The sequence below is a fragment of the Suncus etruscus genome, chromosome 16 (genome assembly GCF_024139225.1).
Source record: "Suncus etruscus isolate mSunEtr1 chromosome 16, mSunEtr1.pri.cur, whole genome shotgun sequence".
In the NCBI taxonomy this organism is placed as follows: Eukaryota; Metazoa; Chordata; class Mammalia; order Eulipotyphla; family Soricidae; genus Suncus; species Suncus etruscus.
Genome location: NC_064863.1, coordinates 5,649,553 through 5,666,127, shown reverse-complemented (window position 1 = coordinate 5,666,127; position 16,575 = coordinate 5,649,553). Strand labels below are relative to the sequence as shown.

At 41.8% G+C, this 16,575-nt stretch overlaps 1 protein-coding gene across 1 annotated transcript in view; it reads right to left on the bottom strand.

Annotated features, from left to right (window-relative positions):
* RYR3 (ryanodine receptor 3) overlaps window positions 1-16,575 on the bottom strand; it is a 473,873-nt gene that overhangs the window by 42,992 nt on the left and 414,306 nt on the right. Inside the window, exons 73-81 of the mRNA XM_049790221.1 lie at window positions 15,954-16,085; window positions 14,944-15,056; window positions 12,064-12,160; window positions 9,420-9,529; window positions 8,950-9,001; window positions 7,820-7,873; window positions 4,413-4,512; window positions 4,184-4,263; window positions 1,466-1,542 (exon numbers count right to left, since the gene is read on the bottom strand). Coding sequence (XP_049646178.1) covers window positions 1,466-1,542; window positions 4,184-4,263; window positions 4,413-4,512; window positions 7,820-7,873; window positions 8,950-9,001; window positions 9,420-9,529; window positions 12,064-12,160; window positions 14,944-15,056; window positions 15,954-16,085 — 815 coding nt within the window. The remainder of the gene's footprint in view (window positions 1-1,465; window positions 1,543-4,183; window positions 4,264-4,412; window positions 4,513-7,819; window positions 7,874-8,949; window positions 9,002-9,419; window positions 9,530-12,063; window positions 12,161-14,943; window positions 15,057-15,953; window positions 16,086-16,575) is intronic.

Here is a 16,575-nt window from a genome sequence, read left to right as displayed (position 1 = left end):
AAATAAGCCTCGATTTCTGTTGTCTGAGTCCATAAGTTCTATTTAATTCTCTGAAGTCAGATGTGGCACTATTACATTTTCTCCTCCTGTGAGAGGAAAGCAACAAATGGGCTATCAATGGGGGGAAATGGGCCTTAGAACTCAGGAGTATAGTGCAGCTTAAAACGCTTCCTACAACCCAAAGGCACAATATTTGTTTGATTGAATACAGTTAGCAGGATGATGAAATCTACTAAAAGAATGTACATTCTCCTAATTTTCAAATGGAAACCTAACCTAATGCTCTTTCCTTAAGAATATTGATTGGGGCCTGGAGAGATAGCACAGCAGCGTTTGCCTTGCAAGCAGCCAATCCAGGACCAAAAGTGGTTGGTTCGAATCCCGGTGTCCCATAGGGTCCCCCGTGCCTGCCAGGAGCTATTTCTGAGCAGACAGCCAGGAGTAACCCCTGAGCACCGCCGGGTGTGGCCCAAAAACCAAAAAAAAAAATTATTTAGATATTTATAACTGTGCCTCCTTTCACAAAAAAGTTGAAGACAACTCAAGATACATGTGAATCTTCGATAAAAGCTGATAAAAATCCTTTTATCAGGAGGATCGTTGACTCACCTCTGAGGTGATCAAGTCTTGTGATTTTTATATGTTGTTCATTTATCAGAGTTCATACAAGGCAGGTTGATGCAATTTGTAAAAGTGAAAAATATTTGTTTTTATTTTTCAAGCAATTCAAAATAATGTCACAGAAGCCGAACTTCTGTCAAAATGAATATGTCAAAATATATACCCTGAGAATTCCTACTCAGAGTCAAAGAACCAAATTAAGGCTAAAGATTATAGAAGTGCTACCATGTATCATTAAAATGGAGCCTAAAGTCAAGTGAAGTCTTTCTCCTTTCCCACTCTCATTCTTTTCTGTTTTGACTTTTAGGAACATAGATGTGAGGAGAAACTCCATGTGCATACTTAGCTCGATGGCAAAACAGCCAAAAAGGAGGTAATGGAATTCAAGCATGTGTGTGTTTATGTGTATATCTAAAGGAGATTCCACTTTCCTCTCTGAAAACTGATGGATTAAATCTTTGTTTGTTTGTTTGTTTTGTTTTGTTTGGGTTATTTTGGGGCACACCCAGTAACACTCAGGGGTTACTCCTGGCTCTGTGCTCAGAAATTGCTCCTGGCTCTGGGGACCATATGGGACGCCAGGGATCAAACCAGGTCCATCCTGGTTCTGCTGTGTGCAAGGCAAATGCCCTACTGCTGTGCTCTGGCCCCAATGGATTGAATCTTAGGGTCTGGAAGAACTATATCCACCCTCCCAACTTTTCAAAGAAGATGACAGCCATTCCACAATACAGCACTTTATTTGCAGCCTTTCCCATCTCCCTTGCAGCTTCCACCCTTGGCCTGATTTCCCTCGAGGAGCAGAGAATTCTTGAAAATGCTACGGCTGTTTTCTCATATTTACCTGCAAGACTGCATAAGACCAGAAAGGCTTTGAAAGAATCCAGCATCCTTTTTCTCTTTTAGGTAATCTAGCATTTTCTGTAAGGAAGATACATTTGAAGAGGAAAACAGTGAGACCCAGGCCAGGCATCTAATAGCAATGGAGAAATAGCATATTTCAGCCACAGAGATACCCCAAGTCAGATCTGACATAGTGGCATGTGTAACTGGGTAAGGCTCAAACCACCCACTGACTTCATCCTCCCATATCTCCGAGCCTACCTTCCATATACAAAACCTTTATTTTATAAAGGGAGTAGGTATTTCTGCTAGGCAGCAGAGTAGCTCTTTAGTACTCATAGATGGACAGCTTGAAGTTTTGTTATTTGGGACAAGCATGTGTATCATGATATAGTAATGTTTAGTGTTACGATACAACCTGAATATTTTTGGCGACAACAGTGATGAACTTTAGTTAAGTGTGCAATAGCTTTTTCATGTTGAGTTGTTTTTGTTTTGTTTTGGGGCCACATCCAGCGACTCTCAGGCATTACTTCCAGCTCTGCACTCAGAAATCAGCCCTGGCAGGCTTGGGGGGGGGGGGGACCATCTGGGATGCCGGGAATTGAACCACCTTCTGTACTGGGTTGGCCTCCGTACTGGGTTGAGCAAACGCCCTACAGCTGTGCTATCTCTCCAGCCCCTCACATTGAGATTTTGTTTCCTCTGTTTGTTATTAATAGAAAGACAAAAAATTTGTTACTCCCCCTTTCCCCCCCTCCAAAAAAAAGGCCTGGCAAGAAAGTTAACTCAAGGGCTGGTGATGGAAGAGATGACGAAGTGAGAGGTGTTTTAGAGAATGTTAGCTTAATGAAAATTAGTTTGGGGAACATTTGATATGACACAACTGTAGTTATGAATTTGGTGATGCGCAAGACCCTGGGATACAACTGTCAGGAAAGCCAGGAGTCTTTGAAATGCCACTTGTCCTGTGCACATGATTGTTCTCAGCCAGAGCCTAGAGTGCCTAGAGAGAGACTGATGCTTTCTCATATTCCACGTTCAATTCCAATTCAGAAGGTCACATGACTTCCACTCCCCAAGCGCACCAGTGCTTCCCTCTGCCATCTCATCTGTGCTTGCTGGAGCACAAGCCATCAAACAGCAGGGACTTTTTATCAGCATCATTATTGTCCCTATAAAACACAGCCCAAGTCCATTGCTGTGTTCTTCAACTTTGTCACACCTGCCCACTGGCGGTGAAGACCCTGCTTTAACACTAAGTCAGAAATCACTACTAGCTGTTGGACAAACAACAGCCATTGGGGGGGGGGGTCGTGGACTAATTTAGCCGATTATGCTCCTTGCTCACTAAGAGACTTGAAACGTAAAAACAAAGCAAAATCATAGGATCTAATGATATGACACTACGCCTAGGCAACTCATCAAAATACTTACTTCAAAAGGATACACATACTTTTATAGTCATAGAATTATTCAAGAGAGCCAAGATATGAAAATAAGCTAGCTGTGCATAGTGGATGCCTGAGTTATGATACTTATATGTGCAATAGGAACAATTTATCTCTGAAAAGTAGGATGAAATCTTGACTTGTGCAAAAACATGGGTAGAACTCAAAGTGATGTTGCCAAGTAACCAAATAAAGATAATGACTAGATAATTTCACCCATGTTGGGAACAGAAATAAAGCAAAACAAAAACAAAAATAAAAACAAAAACAAAAAAAAAAACAGCCCCTAACCAAATATAAATAACTCTTAGACTGAAATAAATATAGAGGGAAAGATGTGTGTGTGTGTGTGTGTGTGTGTGTGTGTGTGTGTGTGTGTGTGTGTGTGTAATGGATAGAGGATGAATTTGATAGTGTGAAGGCCCTAGAATTTTTATGGTGGGTTTAGTGAGGTAAGGTCTGAAACTCTAATGCTAAAGCTTAATCAGTGATGTAAACAATAGTAAATCAATAACATTTTATTCTATCCTGTTTGATTTTCGAGAGCCTCTAAGCAGGGCTCATGGGGTTCAGGGGCTACTCCTGGTGATTGGATGTAGAAGCCAATGGATCTACGCATGGCTTCTCAGACCCAGCAGTGCTGGGAGCCAGTCAAAGGCCAGAGGGAGGTGCTAAAGGCCTCTGACATGCAGCACCAGGGATTGAACTCAGGGCCTAGCACATTCCAGGCATGTTCTCTGTCCACTAGAACTCTGTGGCCCTAAAATTTTATTTTTTTAAACTTCATTTATTTATTTAGTGATTGATTAATTGATTGGTTTCTGGACCACCCCCAGCAACACTCAGGGGTTACTCCTGGCTCTGCACTCAGAAATCACCCCTGGCAGGCTGGGGACCATATGGGATGCCGGGAATCAAACCCTCCCGGGTTTGCCACATGCAAGACAAACACCCTACCGCTGTGCTATCTCTCTGGCCCTTTTTCAAAAATCTTAAGGCTTAAGAATTTTCTTCCATGGCAAGCATTTTGGGGGGGGGGCAGCAAATCATGCAATGATAAAAATAAAATAATTTTCACTCTGGGTAGACCCTCTTGAGGACACAAAAGTCTAACTCCTCTCAGGTCTGGTTTTATCAGTGTTCCCAGCTAGTCTGATATAATTGGCCACTCAGGAACAACACCAGCAAAGGTGCTTCTGAGTGTGCTGGAGTTGACACCCCCTCCCAATATGCCAGCTCTGAAGTGGGCTCCACTCGGCTCTCATTACCTGTTGCACACCGGCATTGCCCCCGTTCAGAATGGCGATGCCCAGCTTCAGTGTCTCAACCACCATGGGGCTCATCTCACCTGCAGTGGCGAAGATTTGATTTAATCACCCAAGAAACAGAGGGTATAGCACACCTACTGGGGCTTCTCAGGACTCCTAATAATGACTCCATGTCACCCATGGACAGTGTGACATCTTGATAGCAGTACTGGCCCCAGTCAGACATCACCTTTGCTGGCACTTATCATCTGAAGGACCATTTCTGCGGCTCCTCGCTCATGCAGTCGAGCCTGCTGATAGAGAGTTTTCTGCTTCTCCATTTCCTTCTCCTGGGGAAGAACACAGAGAAATGTAGTTTACCTTCAAGGAATTGGCAGGAATTGTGTGAGTGGAGGGAGTCTTTAATTACTGGTAGGTAACCTCTGGTACTTCTGCTAAAACAGTTCAAGCCTCAGCAATTTATTTCGAGACACTCACCAGCTTCCAAAGCTCTATCCATAATTCATTTATATTTCCACGATGGTGAATCTCCCCCCTTTTCATATAAAAATTTTTATTGTGACCAAAGTGAATTACAAATCTTTCACAGTAATTTTTTTATGATATTTTTTATTTAAACACCTTGGTTACGAACATGATTGTGGTTGGGTTTCAGTCATATCAGAGGACACCCCCCATCACCAGTGCAACATTCCCACCACCAATGTCCCAAATCTCCCTCCTCCCCACCTGTACTCTAGACAGGCTTTCTATTTCCCTCATACATTCTAATTGTTAAGATAGTTCGCAATGTAGTTATTTCTCTAACTAACTCATCACTCTTTGTGGTGAGCTTCATGATCACCTAATCTTTGATAAAAGAGCAAGAAATCTTAAATGGAACAAAGAAAGCCTCTTCAACAAGTGGTGTTGGCACAACTGGATAGCCACTTGCAAAAAAGCGAATTTAGACCCCCAGCTAACATCATGTACGAAGGTAAAATCCAAATGGATTAAAGACCTAATACCATAAGGTATAGAGAACAACATGTAGGTAAAACACTCCATGACATTAAGACTACAGGCATATTCAAGGAGGAAACTGCACTCTCCAAGCAAATGAAAGCAGAGATTAACAGATGGGAATATATTAAGCTGAGAAGCTTCTGCACCTCAAAGGAAATAGTGCCCAGGATACAAGAGACACCCACTGAGTGGGAGAAACTACTCACTCAATACCCATCAGATAAGGGGCTAATCTCCAAAATATACAAGGCACTGACAGAACTTTACAAGAAAAAAACATCTAATCCCATCAAAAAATGGGGAGAAGAAATGAACAGACACTTTGACAAAGAAGAAATACACATGGCCAAAAGACACATGAAAAAATGCTCCACATCACTAATCATCAGGGAGATGCAAATCAAAACAACGATGAGATACCACCTCACACCCCAGAGAATGGCACACATCACAAAGAATGAGAATAAACAGTGTTGGCGGGGATGTGGAGAGAAAGGAACTCTTATCCACTGCTGCTGGGAATGCTGTCTAGTTCAACCTTTATGGAAAGCGATATGGAGATTCCTCCAAAAACTGGAAATCGAGCTCCCATACGATCCAGCTATACCACTCCTAGGAATATACCCTAGGAACACAAAAACACAATACAAAAACCCCTTCCTTACACCTATATTCATTGCAGCACTATTTACCATAGCAAGACTATGGAAACAACCAAGATGCCCTTCAACAGACGAATGGCTAAAGAAACTGTGATACATATACACAATGGAATATTATGCAGCTGTCAGGAGAGATGAAGTCATGAAATTTTCCTATACATGGATGTACATGGAATCTGTTATGCTGAGTAAAATAAATCAGAGGGGGGGGGTAAGACGCAGAATGGTCTCACTCATCTATGAGTTTTAAGAAAAATGAAAGACATTCTTGAAATAATTTTCAGGGACAAAAGAGAGGAGAACTGGACGTTACAGCCCACTTCATGAACCTCACAGTAATATTTAAGGTACATAGTGACAATGAATCAGGGCCATTCCCACCACCAGGGTTGTCCTCCCTCCACTCCTGTTCCCAGCATGTGTCCCATATCTCTCTCATTGGGCTCCCGGACTGGTAGTGTAACTGGTTCCCTCTTGTATAGCTTGTTGTAGATTGGGTATCAATTCAGTTGTTGTTGACTTTGGGTTTGGTGTTTAAGGCTGATCATTTTTATTTCCACCTAATGTTCATATGATTGTTTGGTCCTGGTACCATCCATTTCCCCCCCCCTCCAATTTATGAGGCAGAACAAGATGATTCAAGTTATGTGTGAACCGCCCCTTTTAAATTCATTAGGTAATAATATATTTCCCTTTGATACTGTAATAATAAGATGTGAGTCTATTATCATGTGTTAATAATGTGTTCTGTCTTATGGGGGTTTGCAGAATGACAGGTGGGTTTCTGCTTATAGGAACCAACCACTTGGGGCCAGAGTAATAGTACAGTGGGTAGGGGCTTTGCCTTACAAATGGTTGACCTAAGTTTGATTCTCAGCATTCCATATGGTCCCCCCGAAGCCAGCCGGGGTAAACCCTGAGAAACAGAGCCAGGAGTGAGCCCTGACTATTGTTGTGTGTGGCCCCCAAACCAAATGAAAACAAAATAATGACTCATCAACACTCATCAGAGAGTAGCCACCACTCCTAGAAATGTCAGATGGCTACCGAAATGTCAGAGCTTCCCAGAACTGTACTTAGATTCACTTGTTTTTATTATTGCCTACTTTGTCTAATAGACAAACTACTTGTCAACAGTTTAATATTGGGATATTCAGGGGCCCATGATACTTTAAAACCAAAATAGGGCTGCTAATTTTTCCACAGAATAATATGCAAAGTCACCCCAAGACTTTCATTATTCTGGATTTTTGCTTTTGGCAGTTTGCTCAATTCCTCTCTACCATATTTGGGTAATAGAAAATTACCCAGACAAGCTCAAGAGTGAAGCTCCCTCATTGACAGACTGTTTCCTACCTATTGCTGGACAGACAGGAATCAGCCCCCAGGTGACAGGGCGCTTCATCTGGGCAGATTACCAGGCTTACGGAAGGGTGAGCACCAGGAAAAGGAGCCATGGGTCACTTCTGCCTGCTGACATTATTTTTATTGTTAACCAATTCTATTCATTTTTTAATTGAGCTATCATGAATTACAGAGTTACAAAGATATTTCATATTGTTTCAGGCACACAATGTGCCAAAACTAGTCCCTTTACCTGCCTCCATTCCTTCCACCAATGCCCCCAGTTTCCCTCCTGCTCCCCAGCCTGCCTCAGTAGCAGGTACGTTGCCCCTCCACAGTTGTTACAGGGTTTCCTTCCCCATTTATCCCACCCCAATTTCACAATTTCTCAATGGCAAGTTTCCTGTCAAAAAACAGTCTCCTGCTCTTTGTTTTTTATTTATTTCTATTGTTTCTATTTTATCAATATTTCTATTTATGTAGATATCCCCCATAAAAGAGAGACCAGGTTGTGCCTATCCCTTTCCTTCTGACTAACTTCACTCAGCATATACTCCCAAGATCCATTCACATATCAGAACATTTTTAGAGGGTGGTCCTGTCTTCAGTTTTAGTGAAAACTTACTTCAAATGTTTTTTCCTTGTCTTCGTCTTCTTCATCCTCTCCACTCTGACAACTCTGGGATTAGTAGAACAGGAAAAGGAGAAGACAGACATGTTAAAGGGGTGCTAGTAAACATAAACAAGGCACAGGATGTACTTCACAGGCACCCCAGGACCCCAGCAATGTGCAAATCCAAGAACCCAAGCAGTTCTGTATACGTCCATCTCCCAAAACCATCTTGGTAGTTACCAAGAAGTAAGGGAATAAGAAATGGATCACTGAGATTACACTATCAGTGGGCACATAACTGTTTTAATGACAGACCCAAATCCTTCTTCATTTTTTGTAATTTTGGGGCACCACTGGGCTCTGCATAAGGTTCACTCTTGCAGAGCTCAGGAGGACCATAAATGGTGCCAGCAATCGAACCCAGGTTGTCTGTGTGCAAGAAAAGTGCCCTATTTTCTGTATTCTACATTTCCATCCCCATGCTTGAACTGTTCTACCTAGTAAAGTTTTGGTGGAAGAGGAAAGAGAAAGGTACAAGAAACCATCCCTTTTCAATCAAGAGCCAGAAAATGGCAAGCAAAGCAGAGACACAAAGGGGGGCTGTGACCCTGTGGGGGCAGCTGGCAAAGGAATAGGTGTTCTCGGCCCCTTTCTGCTTGACCTGGAGGTTACCTATTTGAGAGGGTTAGTTTCTTTGTCCACTCATCATTCCTGAGGTCACTAACCATCCCTTCATATGACATAAAAACAGCTGTGATTACCACGCCTCTTCCAGAACATCTGGATCTCAAGTTGACTTCCAAATGAACTGACCTCCCGTCACCCACAGTTTTGTTTAAATTGTTATGGGATTTGAACATTGAACATGCAAAGGCAGTTTGTCTACTTATATCCCATAAGTACAGCAGGCAGTCAGGAGAATCTAGTCTTGGACACCAAGTGTTTCTATAAAGCTTCAAGATTTCCTTAGGAAATCTTATTATAGTTGTTGCTTATGTCACCCTTATGGTGACATGTTTGTGCAGTGTCTGGAACTCATTACATCACCAGAACTCCCAAGCCTATGTCCAATATGAAAGTTTTGTGTGTCAGAAGAGCTCTAGGGAATAGATTGAGACAATGGGCAGAAAACGTAGGTGTACCTTGGCCATCATGCTGGAATAGGAGGTGTACAAAGGATCATCTTCCAGTTTGCTGAAAAGAAAGGAAGACATATTTAGCAGGCTGCTTGTAGGGCCCAGCAGAAAAGACCAAGCTATGTGAATCTTAACCTATACATACAAATGAATCAGAAAATGTTCTTTCTCTGCCCCTGTTCTTAGAAACCACTCGGAAAATCTGAATCCATTTTGAAAATCTGAATCAATTCCTTTGAATTGACAGGGAACACAGTGGGAAAGTTATTGCCTCAGGTTGCTTGATCTCCAGAGACACTGGGATGGAAAAGCTGAAGCTTAAGTAGTTTTCCAGAAGATTCCTTGCTGTTCAGCAGCAGGGCAGCAGGCGGGCTGCTTAATTCTCACACCCCTGCCTCACACATGCCCACCAGGAGAGGAAGATCTAGGCTCAGCACAGCAGTTCCCAAAGAAGAGGGCTCTCGAACAGCGCTGACCTCCTCTCGGTGAGGGCGTTGCGGCTGAAATGGAGGACAATCTGATGGAGTGGGTCTGGCTGCTTCTCCATCACCTCCTCTTCCTCCTCCTCACACACCTTGGGAGATTTCTACACAGACCAAGAGACAAGTTTTAGGCCTGCTTTCAGCAGACACCATACAACTGCATGCAAACAAAGAAGGCAACAAAGCGCAAGGCACCTAGGGCAGAGCACAAAGAGAAACGACTATATTCTATTTTTCTTTTAGGACAGATGCCCCTCAGGATTGTGGGGTGCAAATTGGCGCACATTTTCCAGCCAATCCAAGAAACAGTCTAATCTTAAATTAGGACAAAAGGAAAAAAAAAAACAAAAGACTGGCCACGAGGGAGAAACTACAGACACCAACAGTAAAACTCCCATGCAAACTCTGGACACCCAAGGCCAGGAAGGAACCCTGACTGCACAGCCCAATCCTGTTCTTCTGCTGAGAAGTTATGATAAGAAACAGAGCTGGGAGAGGAGCTATGCCAGAATCACTTGGGTTTAACATGATTCTAGACTCAACACAACTTGAATATTTCTTTCTTTTTCTTTTTTTAAAACAGTACTCATTTAAACACTTACTTATTTATATTTGGATTTGTGGACCAGACCTAGCACTTCTCAGGACTTACTCTGGGTTCTGTTTTCAGGAATCACTCCTGGTGGTGCTCAGGGACCATATAGGATGCTGGGGATCAAACTCGAGTCAGCTGTGTACAAGGTAAGTGCCCTAGAAGCTGTGCCCTGGCCCTAAATATTTCTGTCTTAATATCACTCCTGATTCTCAACATCTTATTTCTGAGAAAGGCCCTAGGGGATGCATGTCTCTGTTTTAAAGAAAGGAAAATAGCTACAGATGCCAGAGAGAACAGTGGGTTTCTATGGCAGAGTCATCAAGGTGGACCATCATCAATCAATTGGGGAGAACTCCATGGAGGGGTGTGTTGAATGATTCAGAAGCGTAGGCCAAGTTGATACTCAGGGCCAACTTCACAGTAAACAGGAAACTTGAAAAAGTCAAGAAGTGTTTTTTTTTATCTCTGACAGGAAAATATGTTCATAAAGAAGGAAAAAAAAGACAAGTGAAAGGAAAAATGGGTGACGATTAAAGAAAAAAAATGAAGGGACAGGAGAGGTAACTCAAAGAGTTGGGGTACATGCTCTGCATGTAGGAATCTCAGATTAATCCCTGGCACCACTAATAGTGCTCTTCCCAAGTAAAAAGAGAAGAAGAAAAGAAGCAGTGAAGGACAGAGAAAGAGGAAGAGGGACAAAAAAGAGTGGATGCAAGAAATGTGGGGACGAGGCTGGTAGAGGGAGAATAAGAGAAAGAGAAAAGTAAATGAGTGAAATGAAGAGAAAGAACCCTGGGTTGTCATAAGGAGAGGGAGGCTTGCTTAAAGTCACCATTGTTTTAGATCTAGATTCTGCCAGAGAATGGGTGAGATGCATTTTCTGAGGGGCAGAATACAGACATGGGAGATGTAGGAAGAGAACTTAAGAGGCATCTTTCCAGAAGCAAAGCTAGGACTAGAAGAACAAGGCCCTGTTGGGAGAAAGGCTGTTCAGAAGCTGGGAGGGTCTTTTTGCAGTCAAGAGCACTCACCAAGATTCCTTTCAACAGACGAATGGCTTAAGAAACTGTGGTAAATATACACAATGGAATATTATGCAACTGTCAGGAGAGATGAAATCATGAAATTTTCCTATATGTGGATGTACATGGAACTTATTGTGTTGAGTAAAATAAGTCAGAGGGAGAGAGAGAGACGCAGAATAGTTTCATTCATCTATGGGTTTTAAGAAAAATAAAAGACGGGCTGGAGAGATAGCATGGAGGTAGGGTGTTTGCCTTGCATGTAGAATGATGGTGGTTTGAATCCCGGCATCCCATATGGTTCCCCTGAGCCTGCCAGGAGCCATTTCTGAGTGTAGAGCCAGGAGGAACCCCTGAGTGTAGCTGGGTGTGACCCTGAAACCAATATATATATATATATATATATAAAGAAAAAGAAATGACATTATTGTAATAATGCCCAGAGATAATAGAGATGAAGGCTGAAAGGACTGGTCCATGATATGAAGCTCGCCACAAAGAGTGGTGACTGTAGTTAGAGAAATTACTACACTGAGAACTATCATAACAATGTCAATGAGTGAGAGAAGTAGAATGCCTGTCTTGAATACAGGCAAGGGCTGGGGGAGGAGGGAGATTGGAGACTTCAGTGATGGGAAGGTTGCACTGGTGAAGGGGAGTGTTCTTTTTATGACTGAAACCCAACTACAATCACGTTTGTAATCTAGGTGCTTAAATAAATATTATTATTTAAAAAAAAAGAGTGCTCAAAACTCAACTTAGCATGAACTTTCCACCACGCGACCATGCATTTCCAGAAATGTTAGTGGTTAATAAAGCTGATGGGAAAAATGAGAGCAAGTGCTAGCACCTTCAAGGAAATTCATCCTCCGGCTCTTCTGACCTTTGGTCAGGTCTCTCGGTATCACTCCTTTCAAATGTATACACTCAAGACTCTGTGAATGTTTGTTATGTACACTCATAGATATAAACACCATATTCATTCACACCCACATCTGCTCCCAGCTGAATCAGTACTTACAGCCAAATCCTGTACTAGTTTCTCTTCAAAGGAATACTCCTCTGTTTCTATCCAAAATCTCTGATAGCCATGGAGGAAGAGGTTAATAGAGCGGTGCCTGAGCAGAAGGGGTGAGAGTGCGGTCAGAGGGGTCCAGAGACGCCTTCTCTTCGTTGGGGAAAAACTGTTAGTAAGCAGCACAAACTTTTGTACAATTCTTCTCTTCTGATTGGTCAGTGTCATGAGCAGCGCACCATAAGAAATATCTCAGAAAAACCAGAACCCTTGGGCAGTTCTCGAATTCTGAAATATCATTTGAAGGCACTAACAAAAGTTGGTGGCAGATCTGGTCATAACTGTACTGTACTCTGGATTTCTGGGGCATTAACCACTAGTATCTTTTCTAAAAGCCCTTATAAGATCACAGAACAGTCCTGATCCATTGGCTTCATATAGCTATCTTGTTTTTCTTTTGACTGATGAACTGTATGGACAAGTCAGTGTAAACCATGCTGATGTGAGTGATTTAGTCTTTGACAGATTGAAGACTCCATGAAGTCTCCTAGGAACTATTTGCAGGGAGTTTTAGCCTTCACTCAGGAGAGCAAGACTTGGGTGTGCCATGCCTAGGAGCATTAGTTATGTGGGCATCATGGGTTTGATTTGTGGCCTTGGTCTCTGGAATCATATGACTAACTTCATGTATGATTAACTGGCATGATCCACTCACTTCCTAGAAGCTGGGATTCCTTTCTGGGAATATTAACCATGGAATGGCAATTAAGAGGTTACTAAATGCGAGGAGAGTAGTAATCAGGGACTGAAAAGGAAAGGAAAGGAAGATAAAGGGCAGTTCCAGAGTTCTTGAGATTAGGTGAGGGTTTCTAGTAGGACATGGCTCTTGCCAACTTTCTTCAAAATCTGACCAATCAGTTCCACAAAAAATTGTACAAATGTGTGTTTTCGTGGTACTGTTAAACCATGGTTAATAGAGGAGGCATGTGCAGAGAATAAGCAGGTCTCTGTATAGGTTACATTACCATTAAAGTGGGAATAAGCCTGTCATACTGAGTTTTTTCATTAACCTTTTCCAGCCAAACCCGTTGAAAGGTGCTCAGGAAGAAATTGTTAATTTTGTGTCTGGAGAAAAGCATATAGGTTTTCTTTTAAAAACTAACATCAGAGAAACAGTTTTCACATCATTAAAAGAATCCATTTTGCCCTTTAGTTTGGAAGACTTCATGCAAGTTTAGATCATCACAAAAATGAAGAAAAGAAGCTTTATCTACCATTAGCATCTTAGTCTTTGTTGTTAAGAAACCTACTTTCCAATCTTTGATCAAGAACAGCCAGGTAACTGCTCTGCAGCTGGGTTAAGGTTAGAAGTGGCCACATTTCAACTCAAATATAGAGGGTTCCTGTCCTCACTAGGTTCCATGTAGGGGTCGAGCTGTGGTCAAAGCATCCGGAATTTGAAAGGATGGTATTGTAATTTTCAGAGAATTTTAGAGAAACAAGCTTGCTTCTGTAAGACATAATTTCTGCTAATCTTGCCCTAGCTACATGTGCTTAGAGCTGATCTCTTTTGGAGGTCAAGTTAATAACATACTAGTTATGATACTCCAACAGAGGGAAAAATAAAACCTCTGGCATTTCAACACTTTTATAAATCATACAAAAATCCTATGCATGTTTGCTTTTTATTCTTGGATTATTAATTTAATATTTTTGGGCCAGAACTTCAGCAACCTATATGCTAAGAATTGATTAAAAATTTAAAATGTCTTATTCATGAATGCAACATGATTTTGTGGTGCCTCATCACCTCCCAAAGACATTAGCCTCTTTTTTTTTCATAAGACTCGTGGGATAAATTGTTTATCTCAGAGGCTATGATTTTCCATCTTCAAAGGCCCTAACTAGGAACACTGGTCAGTTGGCTCGGGATACTGCACAGATGATGGCCAAGATGCATAACTCGATGAAGACAAAATGTCAAGTGTAATAATCCTTCTACTGCAATTAAAAAAAAAAGCAACCCACATTTATTTACATGGAATTGAGAATGTACAGGTCCAAATAAGTTTGGTTTTCAAAGCAGGTGTGACTGCTTCTATTGACCCCCAAATCAATTCAGTCACCAGCTTCATTTGCTGACTTTAGACCCAGCCTCACTGACTCTACAGGCTGGGAATAGGAATGACACCGCAATTACAATGGCAGAATCAGTTCCAAGGAGAGTATTGACTAAGTCTGCACTGACAGTTTGTCCTTGTGACATTCCAGAAAGTCCTGCACCTATTTCTGACCCAGAAAGTAAGCTGAACAAACAGGTGAATGCATCACCCTCAGAGCCGCCTCTTACAATGTGCCTAACCAATGTCTTTCTTCACCTGAAGGCAAATACTCTGGGCTAGAGGACTCTCAGGTTGGATTCCTATGACCTCTGAGAAAATTGTCTGAGAAAATTGAGTAATTAATCGTGTCATCTAAGTGCCCAAGATTATAAATAGTATTTGTTCTGTTTGTGAAATATGGGACAAAGAATTTTAGAGACACAAGTTGTTTTTCCCAGAGTGTCTTTACATCCTCACCATAAATCCTACCTTCATAAAACTTCATAAAACTACACATATACCTATGAGGTTGACCTCCTGGTGTAAAATAAGGGTGTAGGCAGGATGAGACCTCAAAATGATATTTTTTAGGTTTTTATGCTTACCTTGATGTCCTTGGTAGACCTTTATATTAAATGCAGACTGTACGGCCTCATGGGTGAAGGATGCCAATTTCCTTCCCTTGCTCGGATCATGAGTGTGAAGAATACAGTTATGTGTGTGGTGGGGATACTTGGATTTCTATCAACTATCACAGGCTCAAAGGAAATGGCCGCATACTTGCCTGGGCAGATTGTAGAGAGGGGCCATCCTGAAACAAGCCACCACAGCTCGTTTCCGTTGCTTTGACAATAGTTTGTGCCAGACTGCCTTCTTGGACCTCAGAGGCTGCTCCACCTAAGGAGAAGTCACAGGGGTAGGTGTTTACCAGGCTCCTGGGTGACAGAAGGCAGGTTTCTACAGCACAGACCATTTAACCCATAGGGAATTTTGATTTTTTTAATGAGTCAAAATAATTTGTTTTATTTTAAACTAATTATCATAATTAGCTTGGGACTATATTAGCTATATTTTTCAACGGATTTCGGAACTTGCAATAAATTTTTTTTTGTTTTGGGGTCACACCTGGCAGCGCTCAGGGGTTACTCCTGGCATTATGCTCAGAAATCGCCCCTGGCAGGCACGGGGGACCCTATGGGATGCCGGGATTCGAGCCACCGACCTTCTGCATGAAAGGCAAACACATTACCTCCATGCTATCTCTCCGGCCCCAATAAATTATTATTTAAAAATAAACAAAAGGGACTCAAATGGACTGATTATGAGAATTTTGATTTCTTAGCTGTCCTCAGCAAAAGGTAGATATTTCCATTTGCGGAACTCTCAGATTATCTTCTTTCTCCAAACTACTGGGGGATACTTACTGTTTAAAAACTGAGTCCTAGAGATGATAAGGGGACTTGAATAGGTGTCTGAATTTGAATGACAAGCACTAGTAAAACACCAGGAAAGAAATGCACAGTCTGCTTGGCAAAGCCAGATGACATTTGGGGAGGAGCTGGAATGATCCTTTCTCCCTGTTTTTTTGTCTAATTTTTTCTTTTTATCTAAGGGTGCTGGGGGTGTGGTGGAGGTGTTGCCACTCCCATCACTGAGAATGCACCCAGTGATCAAACTTGGGGATCTGCAAATAGAACTCTTTCCTTGGGTGCTCCCTCAGGCTCATGAGGCATCCTTAACCAGGTTGAATCCAGGAAACCTTCTCTCTCATCTCTCAGGAAAGGTGCTCCTGACCTGTTCCAGGTGGAAGACAGCTGCAGAAATTCTCTGTACACGCTCCACCGTCTTTTCTGGATTGGAAGGCTCTTTACTCTTCAAAACATCTTTGTAGAGGTTCAGTTGCCACTTGACAGCTGGATCGTCAGACTAAAAAATAGAAGCACACAGAAAAGAAACAACCATTTACACCGAAAAGCTTCTACTCCTAGCCTGAATCCATTAATCTCCAGGCTTTTCTATTCCTCACTTTCATTTTCTTTGTATGTGCCACGTAGAAACTTTTCATTTTAGCCTGTATATATCCACATTTGGCATGGTTTTCATCCCTTTCTCTGCAGTGGGTTCCATTCTAGTTTCCTTTTACCTTCCCATTCTTGTATTCTTTTCAATGAGATCTAATCCAGAAATTGGAATTTTAACTTCAGCAAAGTATTCCTGAGTCCTGTAATAATGTTGAGGTCTCTTCCAATCCCATCTCCCCTTGTCTTAGAAAAATAACGCTCAAGTTTTTTTTTTTTTTATGAATTTTACTACGTATTTTTTTTTATCTCTTCAAATGTTTTAATGCTATGTATATTCAGTTCTTTTCATCATTATTTTGGTGTGCATTTTACCATTGTGCCATTTTATAATTCTT